The sequence below is a fragment of the Tamandua tetradactyla genome, chromosome X (genome assembly GCF_023851605.1).
Source record: "Tamandua tetradactyla isolate mTamTet1 chromosome X, mTamTet1.pri, whole genome shotgun sequence".
Taxonomy (NCBI): Eukaryota; Metazoa; Chordata; class Mammalia; order Pilosa; family Myrmecophagidae; genus Tamandua; species Tamandua tetradactyla.
The window spans coordinates 77726250-77751332 of NC_135353.1; the positions used below are offsets into that span (position 1 = coordinate 77726250).

Genomic DNA, 25083 nt, shown 5'->3' on the forward strand with positions numbered 1-25083 from the left:
ATAAACAGCCCAGAAAGATTATAGCAGTTCTTTTATGGTAACTTGATAACATGCTTTTACTTATTAGTTACTTAACAGAAAATCGAATTGATATAAAAATTATTACTGTCTGCCTTTCTCTATTGTTCTGAAAATGCAAGAAGGAGCAGTGAAGGTTTTTAATTTCCTTAATTGAAGACCATCTTCAATTTCTTCAAATACATAAAACAGTCTTAAACTCCAAGCAAAACACTTCTCCTTTGTCCCCTCAGCTATATCTTAACAGTTAGACCCTGAGGTTAATCTCTCAGGGATTGTTCATGGATATCAGGGTTGGAATGTTTATAATTACACATCAGAATTCACCAAAACATGAAACAAGTGAATATAGCTTATACTTCCTCCTGTCACACAAGAGTTTTCATGGCCAACCCTTCAGTTGGCTCCATTTTATTCACTGGTTTCTTGGAGTACAATGGCTTTGAGAGCTAATTTCTATTCTAATGACATGTTATAGCTTCCAATCCAAGTACAGTGTATTTTTTGAATTGTTAATTATCATGGCAAATCTTATTAACCTAAATTAAGTAGAGTACATATTTACTATTCATTTTCCTTCTTTCATTTACTTTTCCATGTAACTTTACAACCCATAAAGAGACCTTTAAAAATCAACACACCTAATGAGAAAAAAGAAAAAAAAAACCCAAGCATACGAAACAAAACAAAAAATCAACACATCTAATGTCTTCCTCAATTTGAATTAAGATATGAACTAGGAATATAAAAACTTACTTGAAGGAGGTGGATAGTCAGCCTACTTAGATTATACTGAGAGAAGATATTATTTACCTCAGCCATATAGTACAAACAGGGAAGGTGAACAACTTTCTTGTTCCACTTGAGTGAGGGAGATTGTTTTCTTTCTTTTACCTTTTTCTTCCCCTGACTTCAAGTTTCATAGTGTAGCTCTATCTAATCAAATTATACATGCAAAAATTGTTCTAATGCTTTGGGATTTTTTGTTATTTTAGATTATATATGCCTTTCGTCTTTTTATTAACATGGATAATGGAGTGTATTGCAAAACGAAAATGGCTCTAGAAATAAGTATCTTACCTGTAAAAAGCTGATGTGCTATCCTTAGGGTCAATTACTTTTTTTTTTTTTACATGAGCAGGCACCTGGAATCGAACTGGTCTCTGGCATGGCAGGGACCAATTACTTTTAATGATTTAATTACACTTATGGCTTTAAAGAACTATCTACCCAAACCACATGGTCACGAAATAACAATTAAAATATTTAATATAGAACACAGTGGGAGTCCTTGTTTCAGAGATTATTTTTTTCCCTGAAGTGTACAGTTATTTGAAGATACATTTGCCAAGTTAAAACTTGTGATCACATAATGGAGAAACCTGCTGAGATTTCACACATGAACTGAGATCAACTGTTCAAAAAGTCTTCATGGGAAAGTATACTTATTTCCTTTTATTTTACTTGGTTCTTGGACTTCAACATTCATATTTTATAATACTTTGTGACCTGGAATGGATTTTACCTGGATTCCTTGGAATCCGCTTTCTACGGTCTCGGAATGCTGCACCTGATTGTAGAGCTTCTAGAAGATTATCCATTACGCCAGTCTCATCACCCTCTGTAGGAAGGGAAAAATCTGAATTAATCTTGGAGCAATTAAAGTTAAACTACAGGAAAATAAAGGGAAAAAGTACTGTCAGATTTACATAATACCCCTAAATTAAAGAAATATATCTGTTCTAACATAATGGATGCTGTCAATTTCTGGTATCACAGACTACTTTGCTTATTACAACACCATTAAGCAAAATTCATGCCAATCCCACTGTTCTTTCAATTTAAGACCTTGTCTTTTTGTATTATTGATGACACACTCAGTATGCAAATCAGCAGGGGCTGATCAGCTACTGCTGCCTTCCAGTTAAATTTCTTATAAAACATTCCTAATCAAGAAACCAATGACCTGGCTTAATGCAATCAATGTGCAGGGCATGATTTGATGAAGCAGAGTTACACAAGGTTAAATACTGATTGTATTTATACCTTCAGCATTCAATCACCATCTACTATTTCAAAAGACACTATTTGCAGTTCACATTTGCATACATTCCTACTCAATCCATATCCTTTACCCATTTCAAAATTCTGATACTATATAAAGAAAAGGTGACCGCATCATTTCAGAGGCCACATCTTACACTTGAGAGACATTAGCAAGAAGCTTCAGAGTCTCATTAATTCTTTTAGAATGTTGTTGGGTTTCAAAATTTTGTCTGTGGGAAAGAACTGTTGAGAATACAGGAGTGGGGACTCAAAAGATATTCATAGAGATTTCTAACAGAAATATATTTAAAATATTTCACCCTATTCTTATCATTGACAACTCTGGCCATCAAAAACACTTTTAAGATTTGTCAGACTTCAACTAGAAGTACAAATGCAGCTGGTCTGGATAGGACTGAGGTAGATCACAATACAGGGTAAAAGATGATATGGCCCATATTTTAAAACTTCAACTTTTGTGTGAGACCAAAGAAGAGATGTTTATTTGGTACAAAATTGATATTTTTGGTAGCTCATTACCTAATTTAACTTGCATGGTCAGTTTAGTTGAACACTATAAGTATAAGAGATCTTGAATAGGACATGAGATCTTGTTGGTTTGCCCAGGTTAGTGTGATGGCCCAGTATATCCCAGAATAATTTGGGCAGTAAATAAAGAAGTATTTGCAAAGTTTACTTGGGGGACTGGGGAGAAAGGAGGAAATATTCAACTTGCCCAAATGAAGAATTCCTGATATACTCACAAGTAGTAAGGACAACCAAATCAATAGGCTGAGCCCTCAATCTTGGGGTTCAACTCTATGAAACTTACTTCTGCAAAGACCAGGCTAAGCCTACTGATAATTATGCCTAAGAGTCACCTCCAGAGAACCTCTTTTGTTGCTCAGATGCGGCCTCTCTCTCTAAGCCAACTCGGCAGGTGAGTTAACACACTGCCCTCCCTCCCTATGTGGGATATAACTCCCAGGGGTGAAAATCTCCCTGGCAGTGTAGGACAGAATTCCAGGGATTCGCCGGCATCTGGCATCATAGGATTGAGAAAACCTTCTTGACTAAAAGGGGGAAGAGAGAAATGAGCAAAATAAAGTTTCAGTGGCTGAGAGATTTCAAACAGCATTGAGAGGTTATGCTGGAGGTTATTCTTATGCATTATATAGATATCCTGTTTTGGTTTATAGTATTATGGAGTGGTTGGAGGGAAGTACCTGAAACTGTTGAACTGTGTTCTAGTAGCCTTGATTCTTGAAGATGACTGTGTATCAATATAGCTTTCACAATGTGCTGTGTGATTGTGAAAACCTTATGTCTGATGCTCCTTTTATCCAGGGTATGGACAGATGGGTAAAAAAAAATATGGATAAAAAGTAAATAAATAGGGCTGGCCACAGTGGCTCAGCAGGTAGCGTTCTTGCCTGCTGTGCTGGAGACCCAGGTTCGATTTCCAGTGCCTGCCCATGCAAAAAAATAAATAAATAAAAATAAATAAATAAATAATAGGGGGGATAAGGGGTAAAATAATAGGGGTAGATTGAAATATTATTGGTCAATGAGAGGGAGGGGTAAGGGGTTATGGGATGTATGAGTTTTTTCTTTTTATTTCTTTTTCTGGAGTGACACAAATGTTCTAAAAATGATCATAGGGGTTGAATACACAATTATGTGATGATACTGTGAGCCATTGATTGTATACCATTATGAACCGTGTGTGAAGATTTGTCAACAAAAATATAAAACAAAATAATAGAGGGATATATTGGGGAAAATGTACCCATTGCAAACTATGGACTATAGTTAACAGTAGTATTTTAATATACTTTCATCAACTGTCAAATGTATCACACCAATACTGTGGGTCAATAATAAGGAGGCAAGGGGTATGGAAGAATTTGGCTTTTCTTTTTTTTTTTTTGATCATGGAGTTGTATGTACAACTATGTGATTATACTATGAGCCAATAATTGTATACTTCAGATAGTTTGTATGGTGTGTAAATATATCTCAATAAAATTGCACTTAAAAAATGAACTCTCTAGGACAGGACAGTGAATGAAACAATAAAGAGAAACAGAGGTTCTCAAGTCTAATATTTGATGAAAGTAGGAAAAACAAAAGGAAAGTGGAACCCCAGTGATTAAATAGAGGAAGGGTATTGTGCACCTTTTAGACTGTAGGCACATCTTAACCAGCACCTGATCAGGGAGAATTAAATTTATGTGCAGTAGGTCTTTTATATTTGTTGTAACTTTTAATCCTTTCGACTCTTTGATATAGGTATTATCTCGGTTGTTTAGCTGGGGATACTGAAACTTAAAACATCTAGGCATCTTGCTCCAGATCACATAGCTGGTGTGCAGGGGCCTAGGTATGAACCTTGATCAAATCTGACACCAAGACCAATCCTTTCGATATGACAGCTGGTGGAAGTGAAATGAACTGGGCATATACTGGTCAGATGATGAAGGATCATAAATTGTTGCAATGAGGTTGAGCACTATTCTATAAACCAGCACTGTCTAATAGATATACAATATGGCAATAAATGTGAATCACATACATAGTTTTAAAGTTTCTACTAGCCATATTAAAAAAGGAAAAAGAAATGGGTGAAGTTAATTTTAATATATTAAATAAATATTTTATTTAACCCAATATACACAAAATATTAATGAGATGTTTTACATTCTTTTCTCCAGACTAAGTTTTCAAATTTTAGTGCGTATTTTACACTCTGGCACATCTCAATTCAGATTAGCCACATTTCAAGTGCTCAATAGCCTCATGTGGTTTAGAGCTACAGTTATTAGGCAACACAGCTATATGCAATGGGAAGAGCCCTGATTAGATTTATGCTTTAGAAAGACCTCAGACAGCATTGTGGGAGATAACTCAAAGGAAACAAGACTGAAGACAGGGAAATTTTTAAGAGTGTACTGTTATTATCTAAGTAAGAGAAAAAGACCTGAATTAAGATGAATGGAAAGAGTGAATGGAAAGGACAGCTATTTTGTAGGCATAAATACAATTAATAGGACATGGTGGGGAGGGTGATATTAAAAGGGAGAAAATGAATTCAGATGACCAGGGAGAAACAGAAAGAACAAGTTGGAGAAAATTTGATATGATTGAGATAACTGAGGAGTATTTAATAAATACTAAAGTAGAGATATATAGTAAGACATTGGAAATAGGGGTCTGGAACCCAGAAGTGAACCTTCGGTTGGAGCTAAAGATTTGGGTGTCATCAGAAGATGGATGAGATTGCCCTGGTACATTGTATGAGAAGAGGTGGGAGGCCAGGATGAAATTTCATAGGACCCCAACTTTTTTTTTTTTTTTTTTTTTTTTAAAGGAAAGACAGAGAGAAGGAAGGAAGGATAGAAGGAAGGAAGGAAGGAAGAAAGGGAAACATTTTTAAACATTTTCTTGTTTTATTGTATTCTGTTTCTCCGTTTTTGTTACATGGGCTGGGGCCGGGAATCGAACCGAGGTCCTCCGGCATAGCAGGCAAGCACTTTGCCCGCTGAGCCACCGTGGCCCACCCCAGGACCCCAACTTTTAATAGGCAATCAGGAAAGGAATTGTTAGAGACATAGGAGTAGAAAAAGGAGAGAATAGCACAACAGAATTTCATGCACCCTTATAAAAATAGCAATTATAAAGATTATGTAGAAAAATAAAAATATGTACATAAGTGAAAAGAACATACAAAACAGCATGTATTTATGGTTTTACATAAATAATTGGCAAACATGAAAAACATAATAATATTATGAATGTTGTGCTGGTTTGAAAGGATTATATGCCCTAGAAAAGCCATGTTTTAATCCTGATCCAGCTTGTAGGGGCAGTCTTTTCTTTTAAACCCTATTCAGCACTATATGTTGGAACTTGATTAGATTATCTCCACAGAGATGTGACACACTCAATTTGGGTATTAACCTTTGATCAGAGGGAGATGTGACTCCACTCATTCTAGGTGAGTCTTCATTAGTTAACTGGAATCCTTTAAAAGAGGAAACATTTTTGGAAAAAAGTTTGAGAGCAATAGAGCCACGAGAAGCATAAGAGCCCACACATCCAGAGACCTTTGGAGATGAAGAAGGAAAATGCCCCCGAGGGAGCTTCATGAAACAGGAAGCCTGGAGAAAAAGCTAGCAGACATCGCCATGCTCACCCTGTGCTTTTCCAGCTGAGAGAGAAACCCTGAAATTCATTGGCTTTTCTTGAGTGAATGTAACCTCTTGTTGGTTCCTTAATTTGGACATTTGTATAGACTTGCTTTAACTGGAACATTCTCATGGTCTTAGAACTGTAAACTTGCAATTTAATAAATTTCACCTTTTAAAAGCCATTCTGTTTCTGGTTTGTCACATTCCAGCAGCTAGCAACCTAGAATAAATGCTATTTCATTAAAATACTTTAATACTCATATTGTATATAGACAAAAAGGATGGATGAAACCAAATATGTCATAAAATTGTGTGGACTTAAAAATCCATTCCTTTGCTTAGGTTAGTTGTTGCCACCTAACAACACTACAAAATACTACTAATTACACTACGAAATATTATTATGCTAGATAAATGTTTCTCAATCTATTTTTTCATTATTTTAATGGTATTAACAACAAAAGTTAATACCACAGATATATTGCATATCTGCTTACGAACTGTATCCACTGGTGGGCCACAAACTATAATATCCAAGATTTTCCTCTGTCCCTCCCTAAGAAACAATTTTCACCCTCTGAGGTATTAAAAATGCATGTGCTAGATGGATCTGTTAAAAAAAAAAAAGAAAAAAAAAGCCCAGATCTTTGTAAACATCACAGATGTATTTAAAAAGATATAGGGTTTTCAGCACAACATTACTTTTGTATTTGCTCCCCATAATAACTTTCAAAAGAGCTGAGTAGGGCGGGCCATGGTGGCTCACTGGCAGAGTTCGTGCCTGCCATGCCGGAGACCTGGGTTTGGTTCTCAGTGCCTGCCCATGTAAAAAAATAATAATAAAATAATATAAGAGCTGAGTGATTCTCATGTAATGGCTAACTCTACAAAATCAAGGTTATATATATATATCATAGAATCAATTTATATTTCAGTGAGTCTTCTGAAAACAAAATGGAAACAAACATAATCATTTGAAAGAAATTATCCTTCTTTTTAAATAAATTTCAATGATATTTGATATGTGGTTGAACTGTGTGAGGTTATCAGTTCACTCAGAATTTCCAAGTTGATGGAACCATTAATTCCAATTTAGATGTAATTAGCAATGAATACTGTACCTGATTTTTTTTTTCTGTTTTGGTCTATGAGGACAAACTCAGGGAAAAAAATCTTTCACATGTATTTTGTCATTGATAAAGTAAACAACTTTATCAAATTACATGGAAATATGTATTTTTGTTCAACTTATACTACTTATTTTACCAAGTGAAAGAACATCAAGGAAAAATTTGCCAATGATTTTTAGCCACTAAAATGATAATATATGGTCATGTCAGGAAGTAAAAATTCAGAGGCAACTTTCTTATCTTTCATCCTGAAATCGGATCACTGACAGTATGAAAGATCTAGGCAGGCTATATGCAGCCTGTGGGCTCTGAGTTGCTTATCACATTTCACAATCAAGATACTAAACATTTCCATCACCCCAGAAAGTTCCTTCATGCTTTCACCACTCAGAGACAACATCTGCTCTTTTTTCTATAATCATATAATAGATTTGCCAAATTATGTCATTTAATTTTATAGGGAAATAAAAGAGACAAGGTCATTTTGAATTGGTGTAGCTAATTGAAATATGATAAAACCTTTTACAGTTTTTGACAATACTCTGAGTTCTCTTTCCTTTTTACTCAAACATTTTTAATTAGAATAACACTGGTCCTCTAGAAAGCTAAGCACCTACTAGCACCTAGTAAAATGAAAGGCATGGGTTGTACCTTCTTTTTCATGTTCCCCACTGTGTTAGTCATTTAGGAGATGCTGAATGTTTGCTGAGCTCAATTTTCGGAATTGACATTTACCTGTGTTACATTGACTTAATTTCTGCAAAGGGTTTGGAGATGCTACAGATAAAAATTAGCACTAGGCCGATTAATTACATATGCTGTACCTCTGATGCAAGACTACTCCCTGATGGCTAGCACATAATTATTTACAGACAATTCTGTATGGGACTCTCATATTTCTGCACATCTTGTAAGCAAAGGCACTGATGGCTTTACTCTAGACTATCTTTTCAAAGATTTCTGTAGAGTAGAAAGCCTTGGAAGACAGATAGTATCTCCCTACAAAGCAGAAGGCAGGTTTGTTTGCTTTGAGGACAGATTATATCTCCCTCTAGGACAAATGTCAGGTAGGTTTGCTATTGACCCATTATAAAAGATTTGGGTCTCAGGAACCCAAGGCTGGTGTTCCTGAGCAGTGATGCAAACCTACTGTGTGTATGGTATCTACCTGGGCCAGCCCTTGCATTGTGGATCCTTGCATGAGATTTAGGGGACAAGGAGAACCAAAATGAATATGAAGCTCATATTGCTTGCTGTACTTTGAGTAATAAAGTTATTTGTCCCTGACAGAAGGGTCTCATGTCTTTGGCCAGCATCCAGGAAATTGTGGCAGGTTAACTTGTTAGCATACAAGTAGGGTAAACTCTCACACTTTTCACATTTTTTGACAATACTCTGAGTTCTCTTTCCTTTTTATCTAATTTGTGTGTGTGTGTGTGGACGGGAACCGGGAATTGAACCTAGGTCTCTGGCATGGCAGGTGAGAACTCTGCTGCTGTGCCACCGTGGCCTGCCCTATCTAATATTTTTTATTAGAGTAACCTTATTCCTCTAGGAAGCTAAGTAATTAGTGTCTTGGAGTCTCTCATTACCTAAGAGTCCACTCTAGTTCATTCCATCTTGAAATTACTGAACTAAAGTCAACACTATAAAAATCACTTCCTAAAATCCTTGGCATGATGGCTTGAATCCAAATTATAGCCTCCTTGAAATCTCAGTTGTATTATTAAGGCTTTCTGAAGAACCTGAGCTGCTCAAAGTTGAAGTTACTATCAACCAATCAGTGTTAAGTGGCCAATAAGAAGCAGAAGGCTTCTTATTGAGGAAAAAACCCTTCCACATGAGATAACACTTATAATTGTAAATAATAAAAAAAAATAAAACTGTGCTTTCTATGGACTCAAGAAGTTGGGGAAGGGCTCAGGGAAAAAATAAGGCTTAAGTTAAGCCTCTGAAAACATTACATTTCTATAGCACATGTGCAGATATTCCATTCACATGACACTGAAACTGACCAAAAAACATACAAAAGAGGCTAAATAACAAATGGTTCAAAGACATTAAAATTTAGACAACTCTTAGCACATATGTATGTGCCCTATGTATGTATGTATACTAAATTTATATATATATAGTTCATACATAGAAAAGTTTATAAATATTGCAATGTACATATCTTAAATGTACAGTTTAATGCATTTTAACAAATGCGTCCATCCATCTAACAACCACCATCACAATCAAAATATTGAACACTTCCATTATCCCAGAAAATCCTTTTTGCTCCCACAACTCAGAGGCAACATTTGTTCTTCTTTCTATCATCATATAATAACTTTGCCAAATCATGTCATTAATTTTAAAGGGGAATAAAAATCCCAAGGTCATTTTGAATCAGTGTAGCTACCTAAAATAAAACAAACATGTTGTACACGATAATCTAATGAGGAGAGCAACAGAGTTTCAAGATGGAGGAATTACAATTGGATAGGAAAGGTAGAGTAAAGTTCTAAAGCTTTGAATATCAAGGTAAGAAGTCTGAACTTGTTTCAATGGACTCTAAAGAGCTGTTGGTGTATTTTCAGCAGGACAGTGATATGATGAAGGTGGCATTTAACATCACCTCTTTATTGTATGTAAAAGGGTTCAGAGTGGGAGAAATCAGTTATACAAGGAATATAATTTAATTTGTAATGAGAAATATTATTTTGCATACAACCTTGGGCAAAGTAGGATGGCCAGTTTTGGTTATTACTGATGAAAGACTAAATAGAGAAGGAAAATTGGTTTTGTGAGCAAGGTTATCAGCAGTAGTAAATATGGCAGTCAATGGCATAAGAAGGAAGTGACAAGTAGAGTGCAAAAAAACTATTGTTAGATCCGATTTTTTTTCACACTGTATATCATGATCCAGATTAAGGACATGCTGTAGGATGTATGGATTTGTAAATGACTAAAAATTAGAAGACTGCCCACTTATCAAAGAAGAGAAACAAAATCCCCTCTCTGGGATACCATTAAATGCTTTCAGGGGGAAAAAAAAGAAATCAAACAATTTGGCAAAGCACTGTGTCATCACAATAGACATAAAATCCTGAGCAGCTTATATTACAGTCCTCAAGCTTCTAGAAAACCCCTACCTGATGGGGAAGTTTTTGTTTGTTTGGAGTTTAACTGGACATGGGTAAAGAATAGACATGATGACATAGAAAACCAACAGATGGTAACTAAGATAACGGTCTATGAAGTTATCTATGGCCAAGAAAAAGTTTAGGGAAAATCAAGATATTATTCCAAAGAGATTAATTAAAAGAGAGCTTAAATAGAATGTATCAAGATCTAAGGGAAATAATGAAGGTATATGTTCCTTTTCAAAAGAAGAAAACTTTCAAGAGGGAAAAGAGAATATAGGAACTCAGAAGAAATTACCAGAAATCTCAGGATGAGCTAGGGACAATGTAGTAATTACATTAGGCAGTAGTTGAAAATTTGTAAAACAAAACAAAAACATTATGCTCCCAGGTTGAGGCCTTACACAGTAGTATACACCAAAAAGCAAAATTAAACTTCATAGTGAATACAACTCTTCCTTAATAATTTAAATTTAAGGTTAGTTTTTCAGAAACATTTTATCATAGAATAAATACTATATTAAGGGTCACAAGGAAAATGGCTATTCCATCCCAAAGTGATGAATAAGGAAGGGTGAGATGACCTCCCCCCCCCCCAATATATACATGGTAGGTGCCACCTAAAAGTATGTCAGGGTGACTAAATTGATGAGTTAACTTGCTCTGACATATTTACATCTTAAAAAGGAGTTTATTAACACAAATGAATGGCTTTCTAATGGTAGAATTTCAGGGAAACTTTTTGGCCAGAGTCATCTTTTTGGCAGTTTGCCTAAGGGAACACAGCGTGATAGTAAATGACAGTTTAAAAATACTGTTTAGGGCGGGCCACAGTGGTTCAGCAGGCAAGAATGCTTGCCTGCCATGCCCAAGGACCCGGGTTCGATTCCTGGTGCCTGCCCATATTAAAAAAAAATACTGTTTATGCTTATTTTTTACCCATTCACCTATATTCTAGAAGACTGGGAGAAGAAACTTTCAGATTCTATAAATAAACAAACACTCAATAAGCCTGAATGTTAATGCTTAAGAGAAAAACCACTGTTGATGCCTCTGGTAAAATATCTCACATTCGATATTTTAAATAATATATAAAAATACTCTGTGTGTTTTATCAGAATCAATCCTTTACTAAGTACATGGAACACTTGTGAAGGGAAAACTAAGCAAAAACAAACTTGGGAAAAGAACAAATTTAACACAATTCGAAACCATCTGACAAAGTAAATTTAAGTATACTTTCTGAAAGGATAAAATGAAGCTATTTTTGGAGGTAGGAATATTAATGATATCTAAAATTTTATTGAGCCATTACTATATGTTCTAACGGATGTACATTTAACCCTCACAGGAACATATTTCACAGGTAAAGAAACAGGCAAATATAAGTAGCTTGTTCAAAGTCACATAGCTGGGAGGTGACAGAACTAATTTTGTAAGCTAGGAAGCAGGGATGGTAAAGTACAGCCCTTGTGGCCAAATCCACATGATGCCTGCTTTTGTGTGGGCCATGATCTAACAACAGTTTACATAATTTGTCATTTTTTAAAAAATCAAAAGAAGAATAACATTTCCTGACACAAGAAAAGTTCATAAAATTCAAATTTCAGTGTACATAAAGTTTCATCACAGCCACACCCATTCATTATGTAAATGGCTGCTTTTGTGCTACGACAGCACAGTTGCATAGGTGCAACAAAGACTAAATAGTCCATGAAGCCTGAAATATTTACTATCTGGCCCTTTACAGAAAACATTTGCAGATCCTGCTCTAGAGCATACACTCTATGGCAATGCCTGAGTGGGCACTGGATTTTTGGATTTCATAATGTGCCTCTGAGGTGCTGAAAGACCTTAGCAACAGCCTTATCAACAAATCAAGGGAAGTTGACCACTCCCTAAACAAGGCTCACTACAAGTGGAAGATGTAAAGAAAAACATTAGCATTCAATATAAACCTATTTGAAAGTGAGATGCTTCCACTTAGAGTGCCAAAACAAAGAAAGAGACAGGATAATGAACAGACAATTATACATATGCTTACATACCGATTTACATTAAGAATACTTGATGTCCGGTTCCCAAAGAACAATCACAAAAAAAGAAGAGTTTTTTCAAAGGTCAGAGACCTGTTCAGAGTTCATTTGTTTTACAGAAGAACTCACCCCTTACCTAGGGACTTCAACAGGACTGCCACATCAGAACACAATAAGTATAATAACCCTAACTATGTCCTTAAGAAGTAAAAACACAGACCTAGTGGGGAAGAGGAGAGAGAGGAAAGAATACTTTTAGCTTCCAGAAGGCATTATGATGACAATGTTGAACTTCACCCAAGCCCTGTGATGCCGAAAAACAGCCAAGGTTAAGAAATCCTTTCATCCTTTGTATTTCAGGAAACAACTTACAGCGAAGAACCATCCGTCCCCAAATGACTTAGATGGGACTCACTGTTGATCCCCTTATTTAGCTATGTCAAGGTCAGGCACAGACCCTCCACATTCCCATTCTTTGCCTCATAAATGATTAGGTGAGTTGCTTGTCCCTACTCATCAGTCAGAACAAAGTACTTGTTAATCAAACTTTGGCTAAGTTTCTTTCCTTCCCCCAGGCCTCAGAACTTTTACCCACACTCAGTTTAAGCCATGATGCAACCAACTAGGGTAAAAATTCTCTATCTACTACAGGATCATGCCATACACTTTCATCCTACTTCTTCAGGCCAGATTCTTTATATCCTCATTTACTCACCTCTTACAAACAAAACAAAGCAAAAAGAACAAAAATACTTCCTTTGCAGAACTCTTCAGATTCTTGCAGATATTATGGTCCGAGTATTCCCACTATTGCAATAATCCCTTCTCCCTACCCCCCCCCCACCCACTGCAAGAATCCTTTCAAATAAAATCTTTCCTAAGTACTGCTTATATATATATATATATATATATTACTATTAGAGAAGTTATAGGTTTACAGAAAAACCATGGAGAAAATAGAGAGATCCTACATACCCTACTTATTAACACCTTCCATTATTGTGGTACCTATATTACAATTGATGAAAGAATATTATTATAAATGTACTATTAACTACAGTCCATAGTATACATTAGAGTTTACTGTTTGAGTTGTACAATCCTATATATATTTTTAATGTTTTTATTCTAGTAATACATATGAAACCTAATATTTCCCCTTTAAACCCATATTAAAATTATTCAGTGCTATTAATTATGTTCACAATGGGCTACTACCATCACCACCATCCTTTACTAAAACTCTTCCATGAACCCAAATAGAAGCTGCTCCAACTTAGCATTAACTCCCCATTCCCTTTATCTACCATGGCCCCTGATAACTTATATTCTAGTTTCTGACTCTAGGAATTTGCTTATTGTAATTATTTCATTTCACTGAAATCATACAATATTTGTCCTTTTGTGTCTGCCCTATCTCATGCAACATGATATCATAAAGGTTTATCCATGTTGTCACATGTATCAGAACTTCAGTCCTTTTTACAGTTGAATAATACTCCACTGTATGTATATACCACATTTTGTTTATCCATTCATTGTTTGATGGAAATTTGGGTTGCTTCCATTTTTTGGCAATTGTCATTTTAATGTGTTTATTGGCCATTTGTATATCTTCTTTGGAGAAATGTCTATTTAGCCTTTTTACCTGTCTTTAAATTGGGTTGTTTGTCTTTTTGTTGTTGAATTGCAGGATTTTTAGATATATTATGGATATTAAATCCTTATTAGATATGTGGTTTCCAAGTATTTTCTCCCATTCTGTAGATTTCCTTTTTACTTTCATGATGAAGTGCTTTCATACACAAAAGGTTTTTTATTTACATGGGCGGGCACTGGGAATTGAACCTGGGTCCTCTGGCATAGCAGGCAAGCATTCTTGCCTGCTGAGCCACCGTGGCCTGCCCTCACAAAAGGTTTTAATTTTGATGAGGTGCATTCCTATATTTTTGGGAGGGTTCTGATACTTAGGTCACTGATCCATTTTGAATTGGTTTTTGAATATGACATAAGAAAGGTCCATCTTCATTCTTTTGCATATAGATATTCAGTTTTTGAAGCACCCCCTGCTAAAGACAATATTCTTTCCCAACTTAATGGACTTGCACACTTTTCAACCCATACCAAACTTTGAAATCTGTCTTATAACTGCTTGCTACAATGTACTTTGAAATTTATTGCTTTTTTTGCATATATGCTATATTTCATAATTTTAAATGATAATAATAAATAAGAAAAATGCAGGCAAAGAAAAAAAAAGAAATGCTACAGCAAGTAGAAAGAAAAGAGCAAAAAAAAAAAAATCAGTTGGCCATCTCTCCCTCTAAGCCCAACTCTGCAAGTAAAATCATTACCCTATCCCCTACAAGGGACATAATGTCCAGTGAATCTCCCTGGCAACATGGGACATGACTCTCAGAGATGAGCCTAGCCCTGGTACCATGAGATCAGAAAGGCCTTCTTGACTAAAAGGGGGAAAAGAAATAGGACAAAATAAGGTATCAATGGCTAAGAGAGCTCAAATGGAATCCAGAGGCTATTCTGGAGGCTACCCTTATACAAGCTTCAGCTAAATATTGATAATTGCCAACATTTGCCAAACCCCAACAAACATCATTCCTTTTAATCCTAAAGAACATCCAGAGCTCTATCTGAGATCTTACAAAAGTTACATGCACTAAGTTTACTTTTCAGAAACCTAAAACCTTCAGAAGGTTCCTAGGACAGATAAGTCCTAAAACCCAGAGGTACCAGCCTCTCCAAGAACATCAGCCAGTTCCATCCTCCTATACCATATTGTTGATACCCCTCTTCAACCTGAAAAAAGTTAGACTGGAAATAATCTAAATATCCCGAAAGACTGAGAGAAAGATCAAAGTAGAAGGAGGAGTTATAACAGAGAAGCTAGGATTTAACAAATGAGTATGACTACTGAACCATCATAATGATATTTCCTTTTAGTTTCCAGTGTCTTGGAGTAGCTACAAGAAAAAACCTGAAATTGTGGAACTGTAACCCATGCAAACTTTGAAATCTGTTCTATAACTAACTGTTAAAATGCACTTTGAAATTTATTGTTTATTTGTATATATGCTATTTTTAACAATAAAAAATGTTGCAAAAGGTGTTAGATTTGTGAGAATTTTTAACCTCCATTGACCAAGATTCATGGGATCCAGGAATGTCTGCAATTATGTGTACAATGTTCATTTTTTGGAGAAAATAATTCTTATCTTTCATAAGAATTTTCAGCACTACATAATAAAATTGGAGTCTCCCTTGTCAGAAAAAAAATCAGTTGGCCACAGTTGTGATGGTTTATTTCTGAACTCTGAATTCAATTCCATTGGCCTATATGACGGTCATTGTTTCAGTATCATGTTGTTTTGATTACTGTGGCTTTGTAATAAGTTTTAAGATAAAGAAGTGTGAATTCCCCAACTTTGTTCTTCTTTTTCAAGATGACTTTGACTATTTGGGGTCATTTAACCTTCCATATAAATTTGATGTTTGACTTTTCCATTTCAGCAAAGAAGGCTGTTGGAATTCTGATTAGAATTGCATTAAATCTATAAATCACATTGGGTAGAATTAACATTTTTTGTTTGCGTGTGTGTCCCTAAGTATCAAACTGCATCAATTTACTATTAATTAAATTTAAAGAACATTATAGATTTAGAAACAAGAGTACAGAACTGCCTGATTCTTTTTAATTCCACAATTACCAGCATTCCAAAGTAACTTGTAAACAAACCGCTATGCTGTTTGATGAATTCTTTCCAATTTTTATAATACACTAAATTGTATCAGTTCTAGTATATGACTTTTACACAAGTTATATTTTCATATATTACTTTGTATTACTGATGTAGCAAAGAAGGAAATTTTTCAACTATTCTGTTTATTTAAAACAAAGTGACAGGTTTAAGCACCTCAGAAAAGCCAGCACCATTTCTTAACACACTCAAAGTAAGATTTGGCTGAAGACCTTAATCCCATCCTGACAGAGCCATGCAACTAAACACCCTCAGATGCTGCATAAGGGACTAGAATATGGAGTAATTTGCATTCTTTCCCCTGGATAATAGAAACAAGATAAGCCAAATTCAGATATTATTGAATGAATAGCTTTCATGCGTAATATAATCAGAGCTCTATGAAACAAGAGCCTCCATCAGATATGCTTATATGTGTGTGTACAATTATTATTTTTAATAAAGTCTCTTTCTTGCTTCAAAATTTAGGGATGGAATTTTTCTGGTCAGTAATTTCAAGGGACTAATACATAAAGTAGAAAAGGATGAATTTTTCTGCATATTTCTGTGGAAGAATGGAAAACATACTTTGAGAGATTCAGAAAATTCACTATACAGAATGAACAGCTTACATACACTATCTGTACAATTTTTATTGGCTGGGGTATTTAAATGCAAGAGCTCTTCCAAGACAAGAAACCATATTCATTCTTGTTCAAATCCTTCTGTCTCTCCTATTGCAAAAAGAAGCTTTTCCTTTAGTTGTTCATAATTCTCATATTGTGGTAGATATAGGCAATTAAAACACATGTGGATTCTTGGTAACCAAGTGCCTTTGCCAACTTTTTCTATGCAAAATTTTTGAGGCCCATTACTTCCCATGAGCTAGCTGAGTGAATCCTCTAGAGGTAAATGGCAAGTTCCAGTGACAAATGGCAGTTCATTGTCTGTGTCTTTCACAAACTGTCAAAATCAAATAATTTCTTTTATAATGCCAATAAATAGCATTTCTCTGCCAATCTGTGAAGTCAGTCTACTGCATGCCACACAAAATACCCTCCAATTCTTTTTCTTCAAAGTCCCGCAGCCATTGAAAGGGAACAACTTCATTAAAATGGTCAAGGAGAGCTTTGGTCTATTCTCGTACTCCAAAAACAAAAAACAAAACAAAACACCATCCATCATTAAACCAATATATTCATTTTGTTTTCTTCAGTGACAAGGATATTAGAACCTCCTAATTTCAGAACATGTGAAGTAACTTCTCCCCAAATCTCCATGTCAACAGAAAAGTACACATCTAAATCACATTCTTGAACTCTTATTGTCTTTTATCCAGGTAAGGGAGTTATAAAATTCAGTATCAGTGGATTTAAATCCTTAATTGTAGGTTTTTTTACTTGCTTGTAGAATGGTAAAGAGGAAACAGTATTGATGAACTTTCCATGAAAAAGTGCTATAGTAATAAAGCAACCAATGAAAGTATGAAAGATGATTTAGATTAATGGTTGATTTTGTATTTCTTTGCAATCAGTAGTTGTTCTTGCCAGCACACGTAAATAAATGATACATTGGGTACAAAACTTTATATATTTTCTTGCTGGAACACCATCATCAAGTCCTTCTTCTCTAAATATTACACATAATCACCTCCTGAAGTCATATGGTTTTAATGCCATAATCTGTTGGAAGGTATCTTCAAATAGGGACTGCCAGGACATGCTGATCTTCACATGACTGGCAGTGCATAAGACTGGCACAAATAACAAAAATGAGCAAGCTTCCACTTCAACCTATAAGCAATTTGTGGACCACCTTTCATTACGTATGACTTCCCATTGTCAGGATCTCTGAATGGTGTTGTTCTTACATTATGATCAAAAAAGTACCTAATGCCTTCTTGAGTATACCTTATTTCCCAGCCTTCAGGCGGGGGTTCTTCCTTCTATAGGCCTTGAGTTCTTGGATCTTCCCATTGGGTTGTTTTAATGTTATGATTCACAAATTAAACCCTCTCTGTGGAATCCATTCTTTTTTTCTCCAGCCTGGTGGCAAACACCCATATGGGTCATCTTCTGCAGCTTTAACATTGAAGCTGAATAGAGGTATCATGGGATGAACTGTTGTATAGCACCCTGTAAATGGTTCCACTGAAACTGCCATGGTTGAAAGTTTCAGACAGATTCCATAGTAGGCCACTGATGTTCTGGTGTTATGATCCACATAATAAACTCTTCCACAATCATCACCTCTACTTTCCAAACCTGGGGGTAAAGGCTGTGGTCTCTCTCAGGTGGTTGTTTGGGTGTTATGATCTGTATAATAGGTTCTACCATGATGATCTTTTCTCTATTCCCACCCCAATGGCAAAATTTTGGTGTTAGCATTTCCCAACTGTTGCCATATGTGCTGGTTTGAAATGATTTATGTACCCTAGAAAAGCCATGTTTTAATCCTATCTCATTTTGTAAAGGCAGCCATTTCCTCTAATCCTTATTCAGTACTGTATGTTTGAAACTGTAATTAGATCATCTCTCTGGAGATGTGGTTCAATCAAGAGTGGTTGTTAAGCTGGACTAGGTGGAGATGTGTCTCCACCCATTCGGGTGGGTCTTGATTAGTTTACTGGAATCCTATAAAAGAGGAAAACATTTTGGAGAATAAGAGATATTCAGAGAGAGCAGAGAATGACAGAGCCACAAGAAAGCCACAACAGAATGCTGTAGAACCATGAAGTAGAGAGTCCACCAGCCAGCGACTTTTCGAGATGAAGAAGGAAAATGCCTACTGAGGAGGTGGAGAGGAAGCTAGCAGATGATGCCATGTTCGCCATGTGCCCTTCCAGCCGAGAGAAACTCTGACCATGCTGTGTGCCTTTCCACTTCAGAGAGAAGACCTGAACTTCATTAGTCTTCTTGAATCAATGTATCTTTCCCTGGATGCCTTAGATTGGACATTTCTATAGACTTGCTTTAATTGGGACATTTTCACAGCCTAAAAACTGTTAACTTGCAACTTATTAAATTCCCCCTTTTAGAAAAGCCATTCCATTCCTGGTATATTGCAAACTAGAACACCATAGATTCCCCACATCCAACTGGTTGTCCTAATTTAGGTGTTTCAAAGACAGAACTATTTCCAGAATGAGAGAGGCAGGATCTAACATACTTCTAGCTTGAGATACCATTACTCTACTGGTAGAAGGAATACATTCATTGATTTGTGAAGAAGTCAGTATTTCTTGAACTGGAGGATGTTCCACAGCAGTAGTAGTGCAATTTGAAGACAAGGCAGTTTCTTCAGAAATCACTTTACTGCAGTCTGTGTGGCCGATGCACTATCAGTTGGTGCAGATGAGGATGGCTAACCATTAACAGTGTCATTGGCAGGCCCAGATGTGAATGGTTTTGGAGATGCTGTACTTTGGGGTTTGGCACAACTTGAGACAGAGATGAGGATGTGTTGTCTCTATGAACTACATATGAACAGTATGAGTTTTGGATCACAGTGTTGTAAGTACATGAATCTATCGAATTAGTACGTTTAACAGCCAACCTGGTGATGCTCCTTGTTGAAGGATCTCTATTTTCATGCAAGGCATCCCCATTTTGCTGTATTTCTATGACTGGAGATGAGCTGCATTTTGTTAGATTTTCTTGCTCAGCCACCAATCCATGAAACACAACTGTCAATTTTCCAGCTTGCACTATGCCATCTTTTTGGTTCCAGGAAAGTTTTGATTGCCCTTTTACTCTATCCAATTTCCTATTGTGTATTAGCAGAGCTTGTTTCAAATCTATTGCTGTTGCTTCCTAATAAAGCATCTGCCTTTAAAGGGTGATAACTACAAATTTTAAGTGCCAATATAGTCTGTGGGGTCACATTTACAGTTAGTTGTTCATCCCATTTTGGATTAGAAGAACTACTGGATTTTGCTGTCTCATTAATTTCTCAATCTACAACTACTTCTGTATATATTGCTACTCCAAACCAGTTCTTTTTTCATTTTAGTTTGGCATCAGAAACAGTTACCTGTCACTATAACCTTCCACTGCAGTTATTACTAGTTTCAGACCTTGGTGAAGCAGTAACCATGTCCCAAAATTCAGCTTAAACTATGTACCAGGAACTGTTAGACACTGGAGATACAAAGATGAGTAAGACACTTTCCTTCTTTCAAGGAGCTCATATCCTACTAAGGAGACACATTCTGCATAAAACCATTTGTTTCTGGTGGCCAGGTGGCCATTGCAGTGGTGCCTCCTCCTATAGTGGATGCCCTCACCAAGGATCTCCATCTTGCAGCAGGCTTGTTGGCCCTGGCAGCTCAGGTTGCCTGCAACCACTTGGAACCACACTTCCCCAACCCCCCTCCCCTTGGCCAGGCACCAACCACAGGGGATAACCAAACAAACAAAGCAATGGAAAAAGACTGTGCCAGTTTGAAATTATTATGTACCCCAGAAAAGCCATGTTTTAATCCTTATCCAATCATGTGGGGCCAGACCTATTGTTTAGAGTGGGAAACTTTGGCTGGATTGCTTCCATGAAGATGTGACACACCCAATTGTGGGTATGACCTTTTACTTCCATGCAGAGGAGACACAACCAATTGTGAGTGTGGCCTTTTGATTAGATGGAGATGTGACTCCCCCATTCAAGGTGGGTCTGGATTAGTTTACTACAGTCCTTGAAAAGGGGAAAAAGTTTGGAGAAACCTCAAACGCAAATACTTGGAGAATGGTTGCTTCAGAGCTGACAGAGAAGCTTGGAGTGCCAACAGACAGCAGATGCCTAGACACAGGCAGAGCCTGCCAAATGTCACCATGTACCTTCCCATGAGATGCTAAGCAAGCCAGAACCCAGAGTTGTGTCTTGGAGGAAGTAAGTGAAGGCTCACAGGTGCTTAGAGAGGAAACCATTGACATCAGAAGCTGAAAGCAACAGATCCAGGAACCAGTAGACACCAGCAATGTGCCTTGCCGTGTGACAGATACCGGCGTTTCTTTTTTATAATATTTTTATTGAAAAATATCCACACATGTACAGTCCAACCATAATGTACAATCAATGGCTCACAATATCATCAGATAGTTGTGTATTCTACACCATGATCATTTTTAGAACATTTGCATCACTCCAGAAAAAGAAATAAAAAGCAAAAAAAAGAACTCATATATCCCATACCCCTTACCTTTCCCTCTCATTGATCCATAGTATTACAATTTACCCAAATTTTTCCCTTTATCTCCCCCTATTATTTATTCATTTATTACCCTTATTTTTTTACTCATCTGTCCATACCCGGATAAAAGGAGAATACAGTCATCTTTAAGAATCAAGGCTACTGGAACACAGCTCAACAGTTTCAGGTACTTCCCTCTAGCCACTCCATTACACCATAAACTAAAAAGGGATATCTATATAATGTTTAAGAATAACTTCCAGGATAACCTCTTGACTCTGTTTGAAATCTCTCACCACTGAGACTTTATTTTGTCTCATCTCCCTCTTCCCCTTTTGGTCAAGAAGACTTTCTCAAGCTGGGTTCTGGCTCATTCCAGGAGTCCTGTCCCACATTACCAGGGAGATTTACACCCATGGGCGTTATGTGCCATATAGCAGGGTGGGGGGGGGGGCAGTGAGCTCACCTGACAAATTGGCTTAGAGAGAGAGGCCACATCTGAGCAACAAAAGAGGCTCTCTGGGGGTGACAACTTAGGCATAATTATCAGTAGGCTTAGCCTTTCCTTTGCAGGAATAAGCTTCATAGGGGCAAGCCCCAAGATTGAAGGCTCAGTCTTTTGAGTTGGTTGTTCCCACTGCTTGCGAGAATATCAAGAATTCCCTAGATGAGGAAGTTGAACATTTCCTCCTTTCTTCCCAGTTCCCCAAGGGGACTTTGCAAATATTTTTTTATTCTCTGTCCAAATGACTCTAGGATATATCAGGTCATCACACTAACCTGTACAAACCAGGCCTTATTCAGTAAGTATTTATAGTGTTCAAGTAAACTGAGCATACAGGTTAAATTAGGTAATGTGCTACCCAAAATATAAATTTTGTACCAAATAAACCTCTCTCCCTTTGATCTCACACAGAGGTTGAATTTTTAAAATAAGGGCCATATCATCTTTTACCCCATATTCTGATTTACCTTAGTCCCATCTAGATCAGCTTCATTCATATCTCTAGACAAAGTCTATTCACTTTTCCAATTTTTTAAACAGTTCCTGTATGGGGTACTGCTGACTTTCATAGCTTCAGTGCTCTAACTCTGAGTCTCAGGAGTTAAATAAATACCTGAAGTTTCAGGGAATGACCAAGTTATATACAAATAGCTCAGTATCTCAGACTTTAGAAATATCAGTTACAACTTCTAAATATAAGTGAAGTGACTGCTATAGGAGCTCATAATCTAGGAGCCTTTACAATAGGCTCCAACCTGATAAACCATGCTTGCAACTTCAATTCTCTGAGTTTGTATATTATAGTTGATCCATATGAGTGAGGCATGAAAATATTTGTCTTTTTGTTTCTGACATTTTATTCATCATACTGTCCTTAAGTTTCATTCACTGGTTGCATGCCTCACAACTTCATTCCTTCTCAATGGACTCAGTAGTCCATAGTGGCACTGGCCTTACTTGAGTCAAGGTATCTTTTCCTGTATGCCTCAGTTTAGACATTTTTCTGGCCTTAGAACTGTAAGTTTGTAATGTAATAAATTCCCTTTGTAAAAGCTCTTCTATTTCTGGTATACTGCATTCCACCAGCTTTAGCAAACTAATACAAGGATCTTTCATGGTCTTTGCAAACTGGCTCTTTGGCTAGCAGTCTCCTTTAAACACAGCCCTCTTAAGAAGATCAGTCAGAGGTGAATGTGAAATACACCTTCTCTTTAGTTTTATCTGTGACTCTGTGGAAACTGGTTTTTATCCTGGGCTTGTGTTTCCTCCTCTCCTTAGGTTTTCCCATGTTTATAAGGAATTTGAATGCCCTCTCAAGCACCATGAAATAGCACCTCCTAGGTGCTCCATCATATGACTTAATGCAGGTAATCCTTTGCTCCACACTTCTTGGGCTTAGTTATTTCTTAAATGGTTTTAGCTGTGTGCTAGATGCTTTTTTCTGCAGGAAAAATTCCGGGATGGTGAGTTCTAGATGAATTTCCTGGTTCAGTGCTTCAGGCTGACACCTGATAGACTGGCACTGACTTACAGGCACCCCAGTATGTGCTTAGGGGTTATTCTGCTCACCCAGGAACAGTGGCAGGGACTTACAATGGGAATAGAGGCTGAATTCACACTGCCAGGCAGTGGCAGGGGTGGGGGAGCTCGCAAGAGTGCCATGAGTTTTGCTACCATTTTTACCCCATGCATGTCTTTATTTTATTACTCTTCTACCCATACTCTGGATAAAGGAACTGTCTATCACAAGGTTTTATAATCATATGGTCACATGATAAAAGCTAAATAGTTATATAACCATTACCAAAGATCAAGGCTACTGTATTACAGTTCAACCACTTCAGGTATTTCCTTCTGGCTACTCTAATACACCAGAAACCAAAAAGTAACATCTATGTAATGAATCAGTAGTCATAATCATTTGCTAAATCCTGATTTCTCAGTTATGCCACCTCCTCATTTGATCATTCTCTCAATCTTCGGGGATATCTGGGCAATTACCATTTTAATTTCTTTGTGCTGGAAAGGGGTGTTGACCTCATAGAGTATAGGAATGAAACTGGTAAAGTTATTGGAGACACTGGTATTTCTGGGTTTCAGGGCTTATCTAGCATAGGAACAATCTGGTGCCTACCATTTTGAAAGCTACATTTTCTTGATTTGGCACTTGCCTAGTTACTGTAACCCTTCGACTGTTTTCCAGAGTTTTGAGAAAGATGGCTTTGCCAGTTTTTGCTGGTTGTTCAAAGATTTCATGGGGGAATAGCATCCTGGAGCATCTTCCATCACCATCTTGGTCAACTGGAAGCTCTGGATTTCATTTTTATTTGAAGAGATCAAATGTACCCTTATATCTTCCTCAGTGCCTAACATAGGCATTAGCAAAGTCTAGGATAGATGTCTATTTTCAAGAACTCCCCTCCTTTTATGTCAGCCCATTTAAACAAATGTCATATACCAGAGCAATAATGGCAGCCCACTACTAAGTACACAATTCCTGGAAATGAGGGAGCCGGTACTGTTAATTGCTGATGCCGGAAGTGCACAGAACAAGGGGACATTCAACAGTTTCTAAACCAAATTTTTGAATAGTGCTCTTTTTCTTTGCTTAGTGGATTCTACAATCAATCAATTGTCCACTCAACTTCCTGAACAATTGCAGAAGGGCAATAACAATTTCACTCCAGTTTTTGCTCAGGTCAGTAATTCAGCTTATCTACTTTTAAAGTGCAGGGAATCTCTTTTGTGTATATGTGTTTGTCTGGCCACCTTGTTGTTTTTTAATGCCCAGAGAGGATTCACTACTGCAATCATATGTTTCCTTATTATGACTACCTATTTAAAATCAGGAGCATATCATACCCCTCTTTTTTAGATGATATGTTTGAGAAAGGGGGTGTATAACCTGGTTTGTTGAGCAGCCTCAACTCAGTGGGGGTATAAATATAAATTACTTTAGTTTTCTTCATCATTGCTCCCAAACATGCTATATAAAATCTCCTTTTCATGTACTTTAATATCATCATGGGAAGATTCCATAATTTTCTGGTTATGTGTATTTCTGCTTCAAAATTTTTCTTTTCCCCA

The 25083-nt window shown here is 36.7% G+C and overlaps 1 protein-coding gene and 1 pseudogene across 2 annotated transcripts in view; both read right to left on the reverse strand.

The window, feature by feature from the left end:
• The window catches only part of DIAPH2 (diaphanous related formin 2), a 997375-nt gene that overhangs the window by 188678 nt on the left and 783614 nt on the right, over positions 1–25083 (reverse strand). For both annotated transcript variants that reach the window (XM_077145442.1, XM_077145441.1), the window contains one exon: positions 1544–1639. In XM_077145442.1, coding sequence (XP_077001557.1) covers positions 1544–1639 — 96 coding nt within the window. The remainder of the gene's footprint in view (positions 1–1543; positions 1640–25083) is intronic.
• Positions 16444–20562, reverse strand: LOC143670110 (NEDD4-like E3 ubiquitin-protein ligase WWP1; annotated as a pseudogene).